Here is a 22,437-nt window from a genome sequence, read left to right as displayed (position 1 = left end):
GCCCGCTTCCAAGATGGCGGCGGCGGCGGCGGGCAGCCTGCGGCGGGCGGGCTGGCGGCTGTGGCGGGGCCGCGCGGGTGAGGGGGCGGGGGGGCGCGGCTGGGGGGGTGGGGGGCGGTGTGCTCCTGCTCGTGCTCGTGCGCGCGGCGGGCGGGGCGGGGCGGAGCCGGCCAGGGCGGGGCGGGGGAAGGTGAGGTGAAGGGCAGAGGCGGGGTGCCGCTAGGGGGCGGTATGGGGCTGCGGGGCCGCTCCAGGCCCAGGCCTGGGCCCAGGCCCAGGCCCAGGCCCTGAAGTGGGGTCGAGGCCGAGGGCCCCGGGCGGGCCGAGCCGGGAGGACAGAGGGGCGCAGCCTGGCCTGTAAGGGTCTCTTTGGGGAGCGCAGTGCCTGGGTGAAGGAGGCTGTGCGGGGCCTGATGTGAGGACACCCCTTCAGCGCACCTGGCGCTCAGGCAGCCTCTCGCACCTTCCTGGCCCTGAAACAGCGTGCAAGGGAACCGGAGGGGGGTTGGGGAGGGGGTGTTTGGTGGTGGTTTTTTTTAAAGTGTGGGCCGTGCAATCCCAGGTTATTAAAAAAAACCCAAACCTCACTGCAGTTAAATTAAAAATTCTTGCAGAGTAGCCGCAATTGAAAGCTGTGTTGCTTTTGAGTCATCTGAGAAACACACATAGTGGTCAGCGTGTTGTATCTGTGAAGACTGCTTGCTGTCCAGAGTATTACTCGCCTCTTGCCCCAAGCTCAGGGGTCAGACTCTCCCTCTAATTCCTCTCCTCCATCAAGGACTGAAAAGGAGAGAGGGCGTGCTGCAGGGGAATGAGCATGTGTTTGGGTACCTGGTTTCCAGTGCAAGACCGGGAAACTCCTTTCTATTTGCAATACGTGCCATCTGCGCAGTTCTTTTCTTCACAAAACATTTTCAGTTTATTTTCATGAAGTAAATGTGAGCTTGGCTGAGAGGGGTGCTTCTCAGAAATGTAAAAAAAGACTGTCTCTGCAAATTTCTGTTCTTTTCAGCTGTGTTTACAACTCTCTTCACCTTAATTTTCTGTGCTTCCTGTTGCTGGAAGGAGACATCTAACCCTCTTGGTTTCCCTTTTAGTGATCAGGTGCCAGCTCTCCCCACCACAGCGTCCTCTCCAGGCCTCAGCTGTCCTGAGGAGAGCCTCCGATGAGCAGAAGAAGGAGCCGTTGGCATCTTCCTCTCAGCAGCAGTTTGATTCACATCCAACCGATCACCAGCCTGAACAGGAACCTCAGGGCCCTCGCCCCAGGTAACTCACTAGCTATTTCTAGTGCTGTCCTGCCGACAGCGGGATCAGGAGGCTTTGCTTTCCTGAAACTCGCATCTGAAACTCAGAGACAACAGGATCCAGAGTTAATGGAGCCTCAGACTGCAGCTGCTGGAGAGCTGGTTTGCTGTGACAGTGCAGATTACGCTGACTGCCGTGGAGACAGGATGGGACTTGCTTTCAAGAGGGAATGCCTCTGGTCCACAAAGCGGAAGCCTTCACTTCTAGATTTTTGTGTAAATCTACATGAAATATGGACAATATGTTGTCCATATGCCTGTAACTATAAAGCTCCCATTGGAAAAGCTTATAGTTTAGCTTTTTTTTAAAGGAGGGGGAATCTGAGGCTGATTGGTCTCCAGCTAGGCACCTAGATTGAGCCCTCCCTTATTTTTCTCTTCTCTTCTCACGGCAAAGGTTCATTAAGAATCCTTTTTCTGGAAAGGGAAGGATTTTACAGGAGGAAGTGAGATTTAAACTAAGTAAGCAGATCTCAAAGTGTGCCTGCACGCAGCAGTGGCAGCAAGCGAGTGGCAGAGTCCAGGTTGCTGATGTTTGATGGTGACGTTCCCTTCACTGTAACAATACCTTCTCATAGTTACACTGGCCAGGGCGGCCAGGAGTCTGAGGACTATGAGAGCGAGGAGCAGCTGCAGCATCGAATCCTCACAGCAGCGCTGGAGTTTGTGCCTGAACATGGCTGGACTGCAGAAGCCATTGCAGAGGGAGCCAAGGTATGTGGGGAGAGAAGCAAAGAACCAGTTGAAAACTGGATGGAGCTGAAGTCCAAAGACAGCCAGGCCTGCATGCTTCCCCCACATACTCTTGGGCGATGCACCCTAGTCAGCAAATGGTACTGGGCAGGAATGTGTCCCAGCTACTCCAGGATAACCCTGTCAGAGTTAAACTAAGGCACGATGTAGAGTAGTGATCCTAAAGAGAGAAAAACATACACAGGAAGAGCTTTTTAATGCAGCATTCCTTTGTTTAAATTCATATAACTTTATTCACAAAATAAATACAACGTATTTTCTAGCTGGATCCTGCTTAGCAGTGTATGACCCAGTCTGTGCTTCTCCCTTCTTCCCTACAGACCCTGGGTCTCTCTGTTGCTGCCGCAGGGATGTTCCACAGTGATAGCAGTGAACTGATCCTGCACTTTGTGTCTCAGTGCAACACCAAGCTGTCTGACCTGCTGGAGCAGGAACAAAAATTAGTGCAGTTGGGCAAAGCAGAGTGAGTATTGGGTATGAAAAGACATCTTCCTTGGCAGGCTTTGGGGACTGGATAGACAGAGGGGCCACCTGGGACACAGATACTTTAAGTAAAAAATGTAATTTACCCAAATAAAACCACCTTCCCAGATACAAAGTTGAACCAGAGGCATGAACGATACATAATACTTTGCATATCTGTTGCTGAGGCAAGTAAGAGACTGATCTTTCAAGTTCAGAATTGAGTTTAACTTGGATGTTCTTCATATTTGTATTTTGTTTTCCTCACCCAGAAAGAAGCCTACAGATCAATTCCTGAGAGATGCTGTGGAAGCCAGACTGAGGATGCTGATTCCATATATTGAGAAATGGCCCCAGGTATAAAATGAATATCAAGATTTTATCTTTTTTTATGTGTATTTTAAACACTCTGTGGCCTTCAACGTAGTCTCTCCACCAAAGTAGTTCAAGGTTGTAAATGAAACCCTTGCTGGTTTTAAATGATTCATACCCTTCAAGAGGAGAGCACCCTTGGAAGAAGGCAGTTAAAGGTGTCCTTAGAACAACTATTTCTTGCAGTTTCGGAATGGCAAACCTCTCCGTCCTTCACTCCACCCATCTGGGATCCCCAGGGGATAACCTGTGTCTCTGCTCAGTCCTATTTGCAGTGTCACTGCAAGTCAGGCTCCTTGCAGCATTGTTCTGGTTGCACTGGTATCATCTGATGCCTGGAAATGCAGAACTACTGCTTTCTTGCAAGAAACTGCCTGCCTAGTGTGCGAATGTGAACTGTGAACTGAGAAGGCTCCATTCAAAATTCAGATTTAAGTCTGAAGCCTTTCTTCCCAGGGAGAGAAGGGAATTAAATTGTGGTCTCAGTAACAAGCAGAGAGTTCCCAACCTTGGGCTGCAAAGATTGCTGCAAAGTCAACTGCTGTTGTCCAGAACCACTGCTGGCCTCTGGGCAGCTGAATCCAGCACTCCTTGCAGAGAGAGAAGACAGGATTCATGGTTTTGTTCCAGACTAGCATAACTTGTCTTGTGAAGGATGTGGGTGGTTTGCGACTCTTCTGGCATTGTGTTATTATGTTCAAAGGCTGCAGGATCCCAGTAGGGCCATTACGGCTGGCTGTTCTGCCCTCGGTAGCTGCTTTGAGTTCAAAGTGAAATTCAGAGAAACAACAGATTTGACTCTCTGCCCATAGGGGCACAGCACAAGTGTGAGTCAGCTCAGCCTGCACTGTGTTTCCATGCCTGGAGAGGCAGCTCGGGACAGACAAGACAGTGGCGTTTGAGCTGAGTGGGGAGCTTTGGGCTCCAGTACAGGCTGAGGCCTGAGCTCAGCTGCCATGCTGTACATTCCCTGCAAATCCTGCTGCTTGGAAAGGCCGGTGCAAGCTGAAAAGATCTGGGAGGACTTGTCACTGGGAGCTGGAGGCAAGTCAACAGCAACAGGGAAAAGATAACAGAGCAGAGCAGTGTTGGTCTGCTTTAATGCGATGTCCTCTCTTCGACTCTCCCATTTATCTGTGTGTTTCCTTACCAGGCTCTGAGCATCCTGTTGCTCCCTCATAACATCCCTTCCAGCCTCAACCTCCTCACCAGCATGATCGATGATATATGGCACTATGCTGGAGACCAGTCCACAGACGTAAGTCTTTGTGCTTTGCAGACCAGCTGGTTCTACCCCTCAGCACTTCAGCAAAATGATGGGTTGAAGTAGATGTCAGGCCACGTCTCTCTTGAAATGATCTGTTTGTTGAATGAGGAAGACATTTGCAGAAGCACCCAAGGGTCCTTATAAGCTATAGTCTAATTTCCAAAGAGACTTAGGAGCCAATGGGACTAAATGCAAATTAATGCCAATGGGATTAGTGCAAATTAAAAGGACCTACTTTCCTAGACTCTTTTAAGTGCTCTTTTTTTTTTGAAGACACAGACAAAATTGTTGAGATTTTGAGACTAAGAAGTTGATCCAGTATTCAGTGAGCAAGCAGCGTCTCTGTTGAAGCAGCTGTCTCTTCCACCAGCAGTAGCATTTACAGATCTGACTTGAAAACCTTTAAAGAACTTACCTAAAAATACCAGTAGCTTATTAAAGCTTTCATCTTTCTGGCAGGAAATAAAAGAAAATTATAACCTTAATTAAAGCAATTAATAAATTACTTTAATTCATATAGATGTAGGGAGAGATGGGAAAAGCTAAATGAACCATTTTAACAAACTACTTTAATAAACTTCTTTTATCTGAGTATAAAAGAGAAGCTACTGCAGTGAAAAATAAATAAGATGACAGAAAAATTAAAGATATAAACCAGAAGAGAACTGAAAGACTGTGATTGTGTCAGGAACTGCAAGTCCCTTACGGGTTATGAAAGTCAAATCAACATGTCAGAGTCAGTGTCTGCACTGAGCTGTCCCTAAAATCTCCTCACCATCGCAGAATGTAGGAGAGGTTCTGAAGTTTGTCTTTTGTTTGCACCTTCTGATTGGTTACAAGAGTTTTCTGGGGAAGCTGTGATGCTGAGCCCCCTTCCTCTTTCCCAGTAAAGGGGCTTAATGTCACTCGCAGTGGAGCCCTCTTTGCAATGCCAGGAGCTAGGTAGAGTATGCCCATGCCTCAGAGAACCCTTCAGGTGTTTTTTTCAGAGCAGGAGGAGAATCAACATAAATAGTTTGCTTTCAGACACCTGAGAAATCCAGCTGCAAGTGGCAACATCCCTCATGTTTCTCCCCTCGTCAAAGTTTGCAGGTCCTGGTGCAGACAGTAGAGCTTTCGAGCCAACTGTTGTTTTCAAAATCAAGGCTGGTGTTTTCATTTCTCTGTTGCTTTGTAATTGTTAATGGAACAACCAGCATTTTTCCAGGTACCCAAACAGTTTAATCACTGTAATAGCAGCAAATGAAGTTGAAGACTCATTTTTAAAAATGTTTATATTTCACCTGCCAGTGGTGCAAGTGCAACTGGAAAAACTGAAGAGTTTTAGTTATTTGTGCATCTTTGCATTGTGTAACCTATTGTTGTAACACATCCTATGGTATTGCTCCCAGCAGTGTACTGATGCATTTAGTGATTCAGCAGGCAGTACTGGTATTTCAATGATAGGATTTGGGAAAGGTGTATCTCTGTGTGCTGTCTTGCACTGTTCTGTCCTCTGTTCGGTCCCTTTCTTCGTGCTTGTATCTGGTGCGAACTGCAGCTCAAGTTCAGTACTAAATATAGCCTTTTCTCATCTAATCAGATCTCGAATTGGAGCTTTGCATTGCCTGCTAGCAGTCTGTAAAGCAAAGGTGAACTCTTGCACCGTGCACGCAGGCTAGCTGGGCAAGGGAGAATTGCTTGCTGTCTGCTGCAGGTGCCTGCTTGCAACCAGAAGCAAGTGGTGGGGATTTTGTTCAGCAGTTTTAGACACCGTACTTGTGACCTCTGTCTGGTGCTGCAGGAGCAGCTGCGCCGTCAGATGTCGGTGTTGGCTGGTGGCCCACTGCATCACAGAGACAAGTAACACAGTTTTAAGTGGGGAAGGAATGTGCTACATGTATGCTATTTTTCCTTTGCCATTCTCTGGTCTGCTTTTGTGAGCTGCATTCTTAAGCTGCATTCACGTCACACCTTTCTCTTTCTCTCTCTCATTTCATGCCCTTGCAGTTTAACTGGTATACTCGTCGGGCTGTGCTCACTGGCATCTACAACACCACCGAACTGGTGATGATGCAAGATTCATCCCCTGACTTTGAGGACACTTGGCGCTTCCTGGAAAGCAGAGTAGCTGATGCCATGAACATGGGCAATACAGCTAATCAGGTAATGTTACGGGCAAGGTATACACATGCAGCATCCCCCTTCTCCCCGAATACACATGCAGACAGACCTGGCTTTTTGATCATGCAGACCACACGTCTGCTGAGAGACCACCTTGTACTGGCAGGTGACTGCATAAGTGCTGTCGGTTCAACATCAATAAATGCTTACATATTTTCTAGTAAAATGACATGTGTAGGTGCCCTCTTTGTCAGACTGGCCCGATGGTTCGGAGACATACATTCCCAGGAAATCTGTTCCGTGTTTCTTATCTCTGGCTATCATTTGTCTGCAGTGCTTGGCTTCTGTCAGCACCTTTCTGTAGCAAATAAATGTTTGTTGTGCGTTATGTCTCTGTGTTTGGGTGGCCACAAGCATAACTGCAGAAGAAAGCAAAAGGTCGTGTTCTCCTTGTGTCTCCTAGGTACAGTCAACTGGAGAAGCAGTTGTCCAGGGCCTGATGGGAGCTGCAGTTACTGTAAGTAATGCTGAAACCATCAGGGCTGTAAGGGCAGAATTGTTTGTTTCCTTTCATGCTGAATGTCAGCATGTCTTTCCTCCCAAATGTAGAGGACAGACAGCATGAAAAAGAATTGTCTTTCATAACTTAACTACATGTAAGGATGATTTTCTGGGTGGTTTGTGGTTAGTTCACTGTTTTGTGGTGAAAGAACTTGTAATAGAGCATAAAAAATTAAGTCTGAAGCTGCAGGGAGGGCTTTAGGGATGAGAGACAGGTGATCAGAATAAATACAACTGTTCTCCATCACTTGTCAGAAGATCTCTTCCTCTGCCAGTCCCTGCGCGGGAGATCTTGATGGAAGGTCTGTGCCCCCCCGGACGCATGGGAGGTGGCACCTGTCCCTAAGCCACAGCAGGGCGGCTTCCTCAAGCTGTTTCAGTTAACTGCAGTGTCCTTCCAAGAATTCATTCACTTCTCGGTAGCATCGTGGACTGCTTTGTGCCCATGCAGCGGGAGCTGCAGTTCCTCTGGGATAGGAAACAATCCTTTGTGTACCAAGGAATGATTTTTGAAGGGCTTCAGGGCTTCCCTGTGATTCTATTTTTGGACAACTCCCATTGCACTTAGCAGCAAAGTGGTTTCCTTGTTACCTGAAATAAGTTTTCCTGGTGCTCACCAGTAGAAGACAAACAGGCTGGAACATAATTTAGAAATCATTTTTACTGTATGAAGCAGTTCTCGAGAATTTCTCCCACCTCCTTCCCCCTGCAGTTATGGTGGAATTGTTTCAGATCTTTAGCATTTCTCAGCTTGCCTCTGCTTTCACACCTGCGTATGCCAAAAGGATCCTCCACTAGAGCAATCCCCGCACTCTGTTTGTGCTCTTGTACGTCAACACGATGCTCTCCTGCAGATTGCATCCCTGCAGTTTGGGACTGAGATGTCTCCTATTACCGAATGTTTAGCCTGTCCGTGCAGCAGATCCCCTGCGCAGATAAACAGGAGGAACTAGGCTGCTTCTGAAGGGGGGTGGGTTGCAGCCAGCTGGTTTTAGGACAAAATCGTCCCAGTAGGTTAACTGTTAGGGGCAACCAGTCCGAAACTCCCATGTCTGAGAGTGCTGTACAGGTGTGCTGAGCTCTCCAGGTCTCTGCCAAACAGACAAGCAAGCCACATGCCTCAAAGGCTTAAGTTCACTGTCGGGGGCTGTGCGGCTGCACAAATAAAACCAAGCTGAAACCTACTGACCTAGAGAGCAGGTTCAGGTCAGAGGGATGCCTGTGGCTGGATCTGGGGGGATCTTTCTCCAACCCTTGTGCATTCATCCCCGTCCTCTGACCACAAACGGTGCCTTTCGCCCGCACCTCTCAGCTCCCAAGCGCACAGCTCCCCTTCGCCCCGGCTCCCGAGGAATTCCGGAGCCAGACCTGCTGCCCAGCAGTGCTGAAACCTCCAGGGCTGAGCGCGGCCTCTGCCCCCGGGGCACGGGTGCTTAACCCCCTTCTCCCTCTGTCCCGCAGATCAGGAATCTGGCGGGGCTGAACCAGCGCCGGTGAGGAAGGAGCCGCCGCCGACGGCGCGGGAGCGAGAAGGGGCCGCGCCCGACCCTTCCCCGGCACCAATAAAATCGCACCCCAGCCTGGCACGGACTCTTTTTGGGGGCGCACCCGTGGCGGAGTGGGGGAGCGGGGCGGGGACGGACCGGGCGGGTCCTCCGGGAGGCGGCGGCCGCCAGGGGGCGGGCGCGGGCGGCGGCGGCGGCGGCGGCGGCGGCGGCGGCGGGGGGGGAGCGGGAGCGGGAGCGGGAGCGGGGCGGCCATGCCGTACGCTAACCAGCCCACGGTGCGCATCACCGAGCTGACGGACGAGAACGTCAAGTTCATCATCGAGAACACGGACCTGGCGTGAGCACCGCCGCGGGGCCGGGCGGGCCCGGGGACCAACCAGGCCGCGGTGGCGGAGGTCGGGGGCGGCCCCCGCAGGCTCTGCCTCCCTCCCCGCGGGTGGGGGGGTGCAGCCCGCCGGGGAAAGCGGGCCGGGCCCCGGGATAGCCCCGCTCGGGCCGCAGCTTCTTGCCAGCGCGCAGCCCTGCTGCAGGCCCGGTCGGGGCCTCCGAGGCAAAGCCCGGGCTTCAGCCCCGGCCTGCGTCCCCTCACGCGTCTCCGCAGAGAGGCCGGTGCGTCATGAAGCTCCACGTTCCTTAAACACGGGTGTTTCTCTCCCTCAGGGTCGCAAATTCCATTCGAAGAGTCTTCATTGCAGAAGTCCCCATCATAGGTAACGCCTGTCGCTTATGTGGGGTCACTGTCCCTTGGGCTGCTGTCCCTGTTGCTCTCATCACTTCTTCATTTTCCCTGCCATCTCCAAGCTGCCTTCAGCTCACCTTACCCCTGTTTAGCCAGTACTATGTATTACCAGATGCTGTCTCAGCTTCACTGTAGTCTCCATAACGTTTTCCGTGTCGTCGTGAACTGCTTGGCTTTTCCCCACAGAAATATTTTCAGCTTGTGACTTTCTCCTCTCTGTAGCCATTGACTGGGTCCAGATAGACGCCAACTCCTCCGTGCTCCATGATGAATTCATTGCACACAGGCTGGGTGAGTGACGGGCATGGGGAGGAAGATGAAGACATGCAGCACAGCAGAGGTTGTGGGTGAAATCAGTTTGGAGACGCTGAAGCAGCTTTGTCAGGAGACTGCTCTCCCTCTGCCCGTCTCGGCAGGAGGATCGGTGCTCCAGTGGTCTCACTCAGGCATTCCTGCAATTTCCTTCTTTCCACAGGTCTCATCCCGCTCACCAGTGATGACATTGTGGATAAGATGCAATATTCCAGAGTGAGTCGAGCAAAATGTCGTGGGTGCTTATTTTGATAGTGGTGGGTGTCTGATCTGATGGGAAGTGCTACTAATTTCTTGCTGGCAGAGGTCTGGCATAAAGATCTTGACCCGTGTCTGTCCCAGGACTGCACGTGTGATGAGTTCTGTCCGGAGTGCTCTGTGGAGTTCACCCTTGATGTCCGGTGCAATGAAGACCAGACTCGTCATGTCACGTCCCGCGATCTCATCTCCAACAACCCCCGGGTCATACCGGTCAGTGTGATCCCTTTGCTTGTCAGTGAGTCCCCTCTCTATGTTCCTGTGGAGGCGGGGCTGGCAAACACATGGGATGTGGACAAAACAAGGCCTTCAGGCATGTTTCACATTGCCTAAAGCCCCTACTACTTAAAACATAATGGGAGGGCAAAGCAGGAATAGCTGCAGACACAGCAGTGTGTACCAATGCCCTCCTCTTCTTCGCCTTGTTGTCCTTCATTTGCTCTGTGATGGTGTGTCAAAGCAGTATGGCCTTGTTAAACCTCATCTGGCATCCCTCATCTCAAACTCTTGGAAGGCTTTAGTGTAGCCTTTCCATCTTGCATCGAACACTCGGGAGTGCATGTGCTTGTGTCGTGCTGCCATGTCACTGCCTTCTCCTGCCCGCTTGCTGGCAGGGCTTGGGCAAGGTCAGCCTCTTCGAAGGCTTGGCAGCAGCCCAGAGGTCTCTCGTTTTCTGGTTCTTGGCTCTCAACACAGCAAGGTGTGAGGAGCCCGGGCCAGGGCACTGCTGCCAAATGGCTCTTGCCCAGTCACCTTGCGAAGGGTTGGCAGAGCCAAAGCAGCAAAGGGCCTTAATGGGGAGTGTTTTAAAATGCTATTGAGGCCGCATCTGGATGTCACCACAACCTGGGGGCTGTTTCTGGTGGCTGGTGACAGTGTCTGCCTGGTTAAAGCCTAGCTGGAGCCTGCTGTTTCTTCCTTGCTTCAGCTGAGATGCTGTGAATGCTGTGTGTCACCTGCCAGCAGTTGTGGGAGTGACCTTGGGCTGTGTCACAGAACCACGCAGTGGCACTGGGCTGGGCTGGAGTGCTCTCCGTCCTGTGGGGGAGAGCAGCTCGGGAGGCTAGCAGGCTGGTGGAGTGATGTATTGTGTACCTAGCTGCAGCTGCCTGAATTGTCCCGATTTCCGTTAAATAGGGTGGGCTGGATTTGTTGCTGTAAGTCACTCTGGAGTGGCTCTCTGCAGTCTCTAATTTTTGTAGGTAACTGCTATTTGATGTGGGGAAAAAAATTGATCTTGCCCATAATTCGCTTGCTTTTGTTCTTCTGCAGGTAACATCTCGGAGCAGAGACAATGACCCCAATGACTATGTGGAGCAGGATGGTAAGTTCACTGGGAGTAAGAGCTGGAGGAGGAAACAAATTTTTCTTTCAGGCTCTTTGAACTCATTTTTCCTTTACTAGCTGTGTAACCGTAAGGCAGCTGTAAAGCTGGCAGTTGAGAGACACCAGCATCACTGCATCAGTGGCGTTAGTGTTTTATCTTAATGCCACTTGAAGGTTATCCCCAGAACTAAAGTCCTGTGTCAGAGAGTGCTTCTCTCTCCTTGTGAGAGCTTAGAGGCAGCAAAGTTGCAAAATCCTGTGCTGTCCGCTGTTGCCTGGGGGCCTGAGCTGTGCCTCTGGGCATACATGCAACTCCTTTTTACTTAGCAAGATGTTTCCCAGCTTTGCTGAGGACACAGATGAGCCCTTCTAAGAATCCAAGCAAGCCCTGGCTTCTAGTGACATCTTCCTGGGCACTAAAAATTCCTGCCTTTGCCCTAGTGTGATCTGCACACTCATTTCTCCTCTGCAGCTTTCTCAAATGGGTGTGTGCTTTTCCGCAGACATCCTCATTGTGAAGCTGCGGAAGGGCCAAGAGCTGAGACTGCGAGCCTATGCCAAGAAGGGCTTTGGCAAGGAGCACGCCAAGTGGAACCCCACGGCAGGCGTAGCCTTCGAGTATGACCCAGACAACGCGCTGAGGCACACCGTGTACCCCAAACCAGAGGAGTGGTATGTCCTGATGTCTGTCTGGAGGGACTGGAAAAGATTGTCCAGCAGGCACCTACATTTCAGCCCTGGGGATAATTTGGGTCGGTGATTGTGAGCGTGCCTGTTGCTTCCCCTTGCACAGACTCTGTTTCTGTGTTAAAGGTACCAAAGCCAGTCACTTGGTTGCAGCTGTATGCAAGGTGGACTGGTTTGTGGCCATCTCTTGTCCTCTCCTCACATGCTGTCACTGCTGTTTTACTTCGCTTGCTTTCATGTTCTTTCCCACAACTAGTTCCTGTTACTTCTTCCCTAAACAAGTGGTATGTCGATCAGGGTAAGGTCTGAGGAAGGAAGAGATTCATGCGAGGTAGAAGAGGTTGCTATGAGAGCAAAGAGCAGAAGGTGAGGTTGCAAGGCTGATTTTGCAGCCCTGTTTGTTTGAGGAAGCCCAGTGTGTGGCTCTGATTTCACCCATACATCTCCTCACTTCTGGAGCATGAGCTCCAGCACCCATACAGCTCCTTGAGTTTTCCTCGCTGGCCCTTTCCTCTGCTCTGACATATCATTCTGCACCGGTAGCATGCTGTGTCTCATCTAAAAGTGACATGATTTTGCTTTCGGAAAGCTGCGGCCCTGCTTTGGTCAGGGCGAGGACTTTACCGAGCAGCACTTTTCCATGAGTAGATACCTGAGCTGCTCCTGGCTCTGCATCCCAGTGACCACCTAGCAGACATCCTGTCATTGAGCACGCTGGAGGCAGCGGCAGAGCGAGGAACCAGGTGTTTTAGCCAAGGCAGGCTGAGAGCAGGGACTAGAGGGGGCGGTGGATATGCTGCTGTAACAGCAGGGCAGCAGCCAGAGCTGCGCTCAAGATCGGGAAGACCTTGGTACATGAGCAGGATTTGGTGCAGGGACCGCAGAAGCCAGGGCTGAGCAAGTGGGAACAAAAGCCTGAGCAGAGCTGCAGCTGGAGAGGAGGCTGAGTGGCAGAAGGGGCTCAGCGGGTTTTCCTCCTGTTGCTGCCAGGCCTTGTGCTGCCAAATTTGACTGTGCAAATGGCTGCAAGCAGTAGCAGGCAGGTAGTGGGCTGCTGTACCTCCACACTGTCCCCTTCGAGCCTGAGCACTCAGACACATCGCAGAGTGTGGCCTTACGCTGTCCCTTGCTAAGTTAGCTATCAGTAAATGAGCTCCCCGGGGGTGCAGTTAGCCTAGATTTCACACCTCAGCTGGACTGCCAGAGGCTTTCTACTCAGGAGCTGTCATGGAGATCCTGTGCGGCTAGGTTTGCACTTGGGAGACTTGAGAAGCCTTTTGTCGCTGAGGGTGGAGTTGTAAGTGAATCCGTAACATGCATGAAATGGGCTGGGATCTGCCTGCAGCCATCCCAGCCCTGTTTTACAGATGGAAGGAGCGAACCCCGTTTGGCTTTGATGGGCTCTGTAGGGCACGTTTGTGGGTCTGGTTCAGTCAGTCTGGGTGAGAACGGGACATGCCAGGCGTTCAGCTCCTTCAGCACTTTGTCAGGGTGGTGCTCTGGGATCTGCAGTAGGAACCGGGCTGGCTGGTAGTGCCAGAAATCTGGAAATGGGCATTTTCCTTAGTGTTGATCTGTACATGTGGACTGAAGCTGGACTTTGGGAACTGCCAGCTACAGACTAGGCTGTCGGGGGGGGAAAGCCTGTGAGAGGCCGGTTGTGGTGAGGTGGTGCAGAGCCGAGGAGGATGCTGCTCAGCAGTTTTGTGGTCAGAAGCATGTCACAAGAGTTCATGTGTCGGCCTGTCCTTTGTCACCAGCAGTTTTGGGGGTGGAACTGGATAGTTTTGAAGTTTCCAAATGATCTATGTCAGGTAAATTGCCCCAAAGTTTAGTTGATTGTTTGAGTGATAGATTGGATGCATGAGAAGCAAGAATGTCTCTCTGATGTGGAATTTCAAATCAGGATTTGAAATAATTTTAGGCTTTATTTTGTTGCTGTAAAAATTCTCTGGTTTAGTTTCTGTAGTGCTAGATAGTAAGTCCTTGACACTGATGAAGTGACAGATTTGGAATACTGCTTTGAGTTGGACAGACAGATGAGGCTTCATTGGGTTTGCCGCCTTTTTGGATGGGGAATGTCACAGTGTGAATTTAGGAGAGTCTGGGCTTTTGGAGACGTCAGTGTTGCAGAGAACAGCCCCAGGTGCGTGGCTGAGCACGTGTACCTTGGCAATGAGGTGCTTCCCTGGCTGGGTGGCCCAAGGTAGCTGCGAATGTGGATTCTTTCGTTCAGTGGCAGTCGACTGCGTCTTTAGAAACCTGGTGTGTTATACAACAGACTGGGTAACTGGAAACAGTTTTTGAGAAGTTCTTGACAAAATATATGTAGAAGTTGTAAAAATCACAAAGAAAGATTGCCATTGGAGCTGCCTGTTCCCTGATGATACATCTGTCTTTCCAAGTTCATCTGATTCCCCATGAAGACAATACAGAGACGAAGGCCTCTGCTATCCAAGGCTAGCTATTATTTTTGGCTTGGTTTTATGTGCGAGTTGCTTTTTTGAGGCTGTTGGCAGAGCACTGGCACGCAGCTGGACTCTCAAAGCAGCTGTTGTGATGGTGGAAACCTCTGCCCTGTTTTTGGTCATGGATGATTTTGGAAGTAACATGAAGACCCAGCTCCATTAACGCTTTATCTCTCTCAGTGGTTTGTTACAGACAGAGGATTTGTTTGGGAAGTGCAGTTTTATTTAAGGCAGCTGATGATAGGGTGCTACGATCAGCCTTTCTTGACATCACTGGGGCAGAGGAAGGCCAGCAGGAGACCTTGGTGAGCATGGGATTTTCTGTGCTGGCTTCTCAGACAGCTCAAGGCTTTGGGTTTTCGTACATGGATTAAGCGCTTCTAAACAGTCTCTCTGGTATGATGATAAGCCAAGGGATGCAATGGGTAGAAAGATGTGTTGGCCTAGCTGATGCATGGGTATTGCAGTAATTTTGGTAGTGATGTCTGTAGAGGAGTGGAGGTGCAGGACATCAGGACGGGGCTCACTGATGCAGCCGGTGTTTGAAGTACAGGAGATTGTTCCCTGCTGGGCACAAGCTGACCGGGCCTTCCCATCTCAGCTGTGCTGCACAAACTGAGTGCTGGAGTGCTCTGGTGTTTTCCTGGGCCAGTGAAAAGTAGAAAGAAAAGATAACACAAGGTCCATGGCTCCATGAACAGCATCCAGGCTCCACGAACACAGTCCCTTCAGGCATCGGCATGCCTTTGCTGTAAGCACCTGCCAGATTGTGCCAGTGTAGGTGGATGGAGCCACAGTACTCTGCACAGGGCTCGCTGAGTTTGGGCAGAGCGGGGCTGATCCTTATCCTCCAGCTCTGCTGGGTGACTGTGTGGCATTAGTGAGGAGCTAGAAAGGGCAACGTGGGACTGAGTTTTTTTTCTGTGACTTGGTGTTTGATGGCTGCTCCTTTGCCTGCTGGACGTGAGCCCCAGTGCTCACTCTCTGGGGCCAAACAGTGCCGCAGAGTGCCTGGGTGCTGTGGGACCAGGCCAGAGTGTGGGCTCCCTGCTAACCTTTCCTGCTTTTTGATTCCAGGCCCAAAAGTGAGTACTCGGAGATTGACGAGGAGGATGCTCAGGCTCCCTATGACCCCAATGGGAAGCCAGAGAGGTAGGAAGCTGAATGCGCTGCCGCAGCTAGAATATGGGGGGACCGGCTGGGTGCATCTTGTTGGCTTTTGTTAATGCAAACGTGTCTACTCTGTGCTGAAGTTTGCCAGCCCAGGAAGCTGGTGTTCTCTGAATAGCAGGGCAGAAGTTGGAGTTAACTGGTGATATGCCCAGGCCTGGCAGGTTTTCCCCTCTGGGAGATACTAGACAGCTCTCCTGAGTTCATGTTATCAAGTAGGGCAGTGCAGCACTCACTGAAGTGTGAGGCCTGTGGGGGAAAATGGTTTAGGATATTTATTCACCCGTGTGGGTCTCTTGTGCTCTGATTGCTGGTGGTACCCCCTCTTCCGGGTTATTTGCACTACAGAAGTGCCTGCAGCCAGTCTAACTCCCTGGCGTGGGGCTCTGTGCTGGCTTGCAGGTCACCGTGCTGAATGGAGAAAATCTCAGAAGCGCTCTTGCAGCCTGAGGAGTCACGAGTGTTGGTGTGATGGTTGTAAAGGGGCAGCGCTGGCTGTTGTCCGGTTGGGAGGTGAATGATGCTGATGGTTGGGATTCCCAGCAGATCTCCCTGCGGTGGGTCAGGATGGGCTGGAACTGCTCTGTGGGTGCTCTCTGGTTTTGTACCTCCTCGCAGAGCAGATGTCAACTTATCCCCCTGACTTGTAACCTCAGGTTTTATTACAACGTGGAGTCCTGTGGTTCTCTGCGCCCCGAGACCATCGTTCTCTCCGCGCTGTCTGGCCTGAAGAAGAAACTGAGCGACCTCCAGACCCAGCTGAGCCATGAGATTCAGAGCGATGTCCTCACTATAAACTGAGGTGGCCCCTTGCAAGAGAGAGCTCAGGTGTGAGTGATGCAGAAGGTTCCAGCGCTCTGGACCAAGGCTTTTGCCTCCCCATCTCCTGCTTTTCCTGACCCAGCTCTGCTGGTTGGTGACACCTCTTCTTTGGCCCCGCTTCCCAGGGAAAGCCATCGTAATGTGTAGGGTAAAGCAGGAGGGGAATCAGTGAGCATCTTTGCTAGGACAGGCTTTTTCTCTAAGTGATCCCAGAGTTTTAGGCCAGAGTTTTGGATTCTGGCCATGTGGCGTTTGGGATTGGGAAGTGTGTACCTCGGTTACACAACCCTACCTTATTTGCATGTGTGTTCCTTACTGTGCTGAATAAAGCCTTACCCACTGTGTTCTGTCATCCCTGAAAGCTCATCCATGGCTGCAGGAGGAGATGTCACATCATTTACTTCTCTCCAATAGACATTAACTTAATGAGATCTGCTTTGGAGGAAGCATTGCTCTCCACTGCTGATTGCCGCTCTTGACATTATGTCCTAAGGAGACCAGAACTCCCTCCAGCAGGTAGCCTGTCATTTACTGATCCAGCGCTACATTTAAAGCAGATGTTTGAAGCAGGGCTGGTAAGCGAGATGCTGCGGAAGGCAGTGCTGCAGGGGAGCCCAGATGGGCCAGGCAGGCTTAGCTGTATTTAAAGACTCCTTTGGAGCAGACTCTACCCACATGCTATATAATCTTCATGTTAGGAGCTGGAATGGCAGGGAGTCTGTCATTAATAACTCCTGGCTGACAGCTTCCAGTGTGCCCACAGCCCCAAAATGGGTTATGTGCTGGGCTGGAGCTTGATGCTGGTCCCAAACTGTGACCACTGTGGCAGTGGCTGAAGGGCTCCAGCAATTGCCCGGGTCACCCTTTCTCCTCCCCTCTGTTAGTGCCCAGCAGGACGTGGGATGAGCTTCTCGGTGGCACTTTCCTGGAAAGATCTGCCTCTTCCTTACTGTCGTGGCTGGGAGGGAGGGGAAGGTGTGTGTGCCACTGCACTGGTCCCAGCATGGACGTGAAGCATGGGAATGGCTCGGGGAGCAGGGATGGGTGCTCAGCCTGAACTGGAGAGAGCAGCCTGAGTCAGCGCTACTTTCTCCTCCAGGGAAGAGCTGCTGCAGCCAGGCTGCTGCTTCGGTGTCCTTGCCGTGGCACAGCCGGCTGCGCCATGGCTCCCCAAGAGCTGTCCCCATCCGTGGAGGGAATGCTGCCCTGGCTGGCGTGGCTGTCCTGCTGTGAGGCCCACGCTCTGCCAGTCAGTCATGGCATGGATAACCAAACTGGCACAATTCTGGAAGAGCTGAGAGATGGAGAAGCTTGAAACAGTTGGACTCAATGATCTCAGAGGTCTTTTCCAGCCTTAATGATTCTATGATTCTATGAAACTCCTTTGCCTGGGGATTTGGAGCCATCAGTGCCCTGGCGCATCCCTGGAGCCGCGAGCGGCTGGAGGCAAGGGGTGACAGTGGGGTGCTGGCATCCTGTTTCACTCGGGGTTGTTTGATGGAGGGTGGCAACTTGCTCCACCCTTCTTCCCTCCCCCGTGGTTTCAGGGCTTCACTTGAAATGTCCTGGCCATGGCTGGAGGCAGAACAAAGCTTTCAGCCAAGCGCGCTGCCAGGAACGTTAGGCAATCTCCCCCCATCAGCATTTTTCTCTCTGGCAGGCACTACTCCCACTTGTGCTTCCCAAGTGCCTTTGGATGGAACAGACAAACAGGAAGGGTGGATAAGGGTTGTTTATTCATTGAGCAACTCCTTAAAGAAAACTCAAACATTTTTGGTAATAAATGTTAAATCTTCCAGCTGAGATGTGTAGCCAGGAAAAGAGAGCAGGTTACACCTCTCACCCGGGGAAGGACGTGGTGCTGGGTTGCTGATGAGCCCCTCTGCACCCAGCTGTGCTGCGGAGAGCAGGGAGCAGCCCTTCTCCATCCTGCTGTCCCCGCAGCAGCTTCCCAGCCTCAGCCACAAGCTACACAAACCCAAGACACAGTATTTACAGACCACAGGTTCCCACGTCACGACACTCCCCGTCCCCAAAGCATAGACCTGGAGCTTTAAGGGCGGAAATAAAATCACCGACCACCCAACCCAGACCGAAAGAAGACTCCAAAGAAACACCAAAGTTTGCACGGCAATAAAAAGATAGCCCTTCTAAAGGAGGTCAATAAATAGGAGAACTAGAAAAAATCAATTGCTTTTGAGTTCAGCACATGAAGCCCAGCTGACCCCTCGGCGAGGGCTTTCAACCGGCCAGTGAGGAGGGAGCGAGGATGATGGGAATGGGGGTGCACGGAGAAACACGGCTCTTCCCTCATCAGCATGGGCTTCTCTGCCCAGGGACTTTTTATATCTGCAAACGTGCCCCTCGAGGGACAGATGCTACTGGCCAAAACCTGTCCCTGGGTTGCCCACCAGCAGAAAAACCAGGGGCATGGCTGGGGGGAGCAGCTGCGGGTGGATGAGCAAGGGGTGCTGTGGTGAGGGCAGCCCAGGAAAGCTGGGGGGGCTCGGCTCTGCTGGGCCGCTCACCCCAGCTGACCCCCCTGGAAGAAAAACCAGTTTCTCCTGAGACATCTCAATTCTACAGCAAGTGTTTAAATAGCTTCAAGAAGTGCAAAAATCAGCTCAGGGGCGACCCCAGGAGCACCCTACTCTTGATGAGGAGGGCGAGATGCTGGTGCCCCGTGCCTTCAGCCTGGCACACCTGCATCCTCCAGTGCTGCTCCTGCTCCATCCCCGTGGCAGGGTGATGCTCCAGCCTCCCCACCCCTCGCAGAAAACACACCAAACTTCTTGGCCCCCCTCCCCCACCTCCCAGCTGGATCCCCAAGAGTCAAAAACCTCTGAGCATCTCTGCCCGAGGGCTCTTCGGCAGTCATGAACTTTGCATCTGTGTAAAAAGGAAAAATCTCTTATCATACCGATATTCAATATATAATTCAAGCCAGTCAAGGCTGAGCCAGCTGTCACCTCCACTAATGTCAGGCCAGGGCGCGAGCCAGTGTCTGCTCCCCCAAGGTCTTGGCATGGAGGATGCCCCAGCTGGGTCTCCCTGGGGACTCGGAGGGGTGGCTGCCTGTGTCCTTGCCACCCCTCAGGGAAGAAAACGGGGACCCCTGCTGTGGTCCCCCCCGCCGGCTCATGGGGACGATGTGGGCTCCCTGCTTTCAGGCTTGTCGCTTTTGGAGGACTTTGGCTTTAGCAAGATGAACCTGTTGAGGAGGTCGGTGTCCGAGCTGGCCTGGGCGCCCACATATGCCTCCCCTGGGGATGAAGCAGAGGGTGGGCTTGCACAAAGCGGGGGGACTCCTCGAGGGCTGGAGGAGTGGTGGCTCCTCAGCGGGGGACGGGGACACTCACCGGCGTAGCTGGAGGACTCGGCCATGTTCTGGGAGCCGGTGATGTGGTGCCAGTAGGCGCTGCGGGGCAGCATGGTGGTGGGGGTGCAAGGGTAGGAGAAGTGCTCAGTGCCCTTGTTCAGCAGCTGCAGAGGACAAGAAGGGAGTGAGGGTGACACAGGGTGCCCTGAGCCCCTCCCCAGCCGTGTCCCTGGGGTGGGCTGGAGCTCACCCTGACATTCTTCTCCATCTCCAGCAAGACCCTCTTATGCTGCTCGGCAATGGCCAATGTGGCGCTGTGCACGCGCTGGTAGATCTGCTCGCCCTCCTGTGTCTGGAAGGTGTAGAGACCTTCCCCCGCGTCACACATCCTGTGGGGATGGGGTACAGGGCGTCACTGGGGTCCCCAGGCTGAGGGATGGTAAAAAATATCCCCCCCAGGTGGCAGCTGGCCCAGCTTCCCATGCTTTAAGTGCTGTCCCCATGTCCCCTCCATGGTGCTGAGCTGGGACTAGCTCCAGCACCAAACCTCCCCAGCTGTGGGGCACCCTAGGCAGGCTGTGGCCATCACCCTGGTGTCAGGCCTGCCCTGGGGTGATGGCAGCAGTGCCACCTTCTGGTGCGCCCAACAGGATGAAGGCACCCAGTGGTGGTCCCCATCCCAGCCAAGGGTGACATCTCACCGTCCAGCCTCAAAGGTGAAGCGGGTGGCATCACGCCCATAGCGGCGCAGGGAGCAGAGGGGCCAGGAGACCAGCTTCGCCCGGGGGTTGTGCGTGTCCCAGAGGTAGATGTTTTCGTGGGTGATCTGCAGCTTGCACTCGCCGTAAACGTCCAGGTTGGGGCAGGGGAGGAGGAACACGTTGAACCGGTCTGGAGAGGGGAAAAAAAATATAAAATAAATTAATTCGGGGGGGGCGTAGTGAGGCCAAGCCCTGAGCAAGCACCCCGCCGCCACGCGCTCACCCGTCTGCTCGTACTGCACGCCGGGCGCCAGCAGGTCGGGCTCCCCCAGGCTGATATCGTTCAGGCGGGCGCCCAGGCACTCCACCGACAGTGTCTTGTACCACTCCTCTGCCTCCAGCTCTGCAAGGCACCACGGCAGTCCCTGGGCGACCCCGGCCAAGCTGGGGTGGCCCACCTGGCACCCCCAGCCTGGCTCCCCTGGGCACTGCCCCGTACCCGAATCGCAGGTGAAGGTCCGGGCGGAGTCATCGGTGAAAACAATGGCCACGGCCTGTCTCTTGGTCTCCTTGGGCAGCCGGGTGATGCACTTGACATTGCTGATCTCGGTGACCTGCGGAGGGGCGTGGGGGGCACTGAGGACTGCACCCAAACCCAGCCCCACTGCACCCAGACCCCAGCTGCTGCTGCACCCAGACCTGGCTGCCGTGGCACCCAGATCCTGGCTGCTGCACCCAGAGCCCAGCCACCACTGCACCCAGAGCCCAGTGGCAGCCAGACCCCAGCCGCTGCTGCACCCAAACCTGGCCCTTGCTGCACCCAAACCTGGCCACCGTTGCACCCAGACCCTGGCCTCTGCGGCACCCAGACCCTGGCTGCACCCAGACCCAGCTGCATCCCCCACCGGAGTGCACGGGGTGACAGCCACCCAGCTCCAGCCCAGCAAGTTTAGGCAAGGAGGGACCCACTCTGGCACCCCAGCACCCCTCCACCGCACCCCCTCACCTTGGGGCACCCGCGCAGGCATGCCGACTTCTCATCCGGGTACTTCTCCAGGCGCTGGGGCCCTTTGCTGGAGGATTTCCGGAAGACCAGCCAGCACCGCCGGTAGATCTGCCAGACAGAGAATGCCAGTGGTTGCCGCGGTGCAGGTGGGGGTCCCCGTCCCCACCCTGTTCCCCATGTCCCCATCTCCTTCCCCAGGACCCCTGCCTGGTCCTGCTGACCCTGGGGACAGGAGGGGACGCTGGGGATGGGGATATCCCAGGGCTGCCATCACCGCCCCCCCCCCCCCCGTCAATGGTAATTACAGAGCTTAATTAACGAACATGGGCAAGGCTCCCAAGGGTACCCCCATCCTGGCATCTCCCTGTCCCCTATCCCGCAGCCCTGGCCTCTGGGGGTAGCGGGTCCATCGTCCCCAAGCATGCCCCCCCCCCCCCCCCCCCAGCCCGTTCTCTCTTTGTTCTCCCTAATTAGCGTGAAATTACCCAGCATGCTCATTGCCGCCGGCTCCAAGCGATGGAGGTGAGCAATCAAACCCCCTGACCCCCACCTACGGGTGCTGCACTCCAGCACCCCCCTAATTTGCACCCAGCAGCCCCCCCCCGCCCCCCGCATGGGGCATCCCCAGTGCCAAAACTGAGTGTAGAGGGAAACCGAGACACGGCAGGGGAGGGCTCAGGGACACCCCCCCAAATCCCCGTTGTGACCAGTGTCTGGTGAGTGGGTGCCACCCAGTGCAGGATCCGGCCAGTGCAGGATCCAGGCCCTTGGGGTTGCTGGATGATTTGTGTACCAACAAGTGGCCTGCCCCTGCCTCCACAGCCCCCAAAATGCTGCTTATTCAACCCAAAACCAGGGGTGCTGGTTGCTACGGGAGGCGACTGGCACCCCAAATCCATGGGTGCACCCCCACCCCCCATTCCCCAAGACCCCCACTCACGCCCAGCTTCTTGCTCTTCATCCTCACGTAGCCTTGCTTGATGATGTCGTTAAAATTCGTCGCCATGGCGATGGCCTGATGGGGTGGGGGATATTTTTGGGGGGGGGGCTGCCTTCACCTTCGCCCCCCCCTCTCCATTCTTTTCCTCCGTACCCCCCGCCTCACCGCTGACCCAGCTTGGTGCTAGCAGAGTTCCCCATCCTGGCTGGAAAAGAGAAAAGACAGATCGATGGGTGACATCTTCCTCCTCCTTCTCCTCCTCCTCCTCCTCCTCCCTTCACTGCCTGAACCATCCGAGTGGAACAGTCCAGCGTTAACCCCTGCCAGTGCGGCAGTGCCAGGCCGGCACAGGAGCG

General features: G+C 53.4%; 3 protein-coding genes across 3 annotated transcripts; 2 read left to right on the top strand and 1 right to left on the bottom strand.

Moving 5' to 3' along the window:
* Window positions 1-13: 13 nt before the first annotated feature.
* COQ9 (coenzyme Q9) lies at window positions 14-8,408 on the top strand (the record flags this gene model as incomplete). The annotated part of the gene is made up of 9 exons (XM_082320683.1): window positions 14-77; window positions 1,098-1,269; window positions 1,886-2,021; window positions 2,381-2,523; window positions 2,795-2,879; window positions 4,048-4,152; window positions 6,151-6,306; window positions 6,728-6,781; window positions 8,287-8,408. The coding sequence occupies 9 exons, from the start codon at window positions 14-16 to the stop codon at window positions 8,320-8,322; spliced, it is 951 nt and encodes a 316-aa protein (XP_082176809.1). The 3' UTR covers window positions 8,323-8,408.
* A 149-nt stretch (window positions 8,409-8,557) lies between these two features.
* On the top strand, window positions 8,558-16,491 carry POLR2C (RNA polymerase II subunit C). Its single transcript, XM_082319964.1, has 9 exons — window positions 8,558-8,670; window positions 8,994-9,043; window positions 9,295-9,363; window positions 9,548-9,600; window positions 9,727-9,855; window positions 10,915-10,966; window positions 11,472-11,640; window positions 15,201-15,275; window positions 15,950-16,491. The coding sequence occupies exons 1-9, from the start codon at window positions 8,585-8,587 to the stop codon at window positions 16,092-16,094; spliced, it is 828 nt and encodes a 275-aa protein (XP_082176090.1). The 5' UTR covers window positions 8,558-8,584; the 3' UTR covers window positions 16,095-16,491.
* A 2,681-nt stretch (window positions 16,492-19,172) lies between these two features.
* On the bottom strand, window positions 19,173-22,147 carry DOK4 (docking protein 4; the record flags this gene model as incomplete). The annotated part of the gene is made up of 8 exons (XM_082320500.1): window positions 19,173-19,378; window positions 19,475-19,598; window positions 19,685-19,823; window positions 20,136-20,325; window positions 20,419-20,538; window positions 20,635-20,749; window positions 21,142-21,249; window positions 22,082-22,147. The coding sequence occupies 8 exons, from the start codon at window positions 22,145-22,147 to the stop codon at window positions 19,254-19,256; spliced, it is 987 nt and encodes a 328-aa protein (XP_082176626.1). The 3' UTR covers window positions 19,173-19,253.
* Window positions 22,148-22,437: the final 290 nt, after the last annotated feature.

The sequence above is a fragment of the Platalea leucorodia genome, assembly GCF_965183815.1.
Source record: "Platalea leucorodia genome assembly, chromosome: 8".
NCBI lineage: Eukaryota > Metazoa > Chordata > Aves > Pelecaniformes > Threskiornithidae > Platalea > Platalea leucorodia.
This window is presented reverse-complemented; position numbering and strand designations above follow the sequence as displayed.

Coding starts and splice junctions, on each gene's coding strand:
- POLR2C (XM_082319964.1), top strand. CDS start 8,585: ATGCCGTACGCTAACCAGCCCACGGTGCGCATCACCGAGCTGACGGAC. Junction 9,856..10,914: donor ACAACCCCCGGGTCATACCG/GTCAGTGTGATC, acceptor GTTCTTCTGCAG/GTAACATCTCGGAGCAGAGA. Junction 10,967..11,471: donor TGACTATGTGGAGCAGGATG/GTAAGTTCACTG, acceptor GCTTTTCCGCAG/ACATCCTCATTGTGAAGCTG.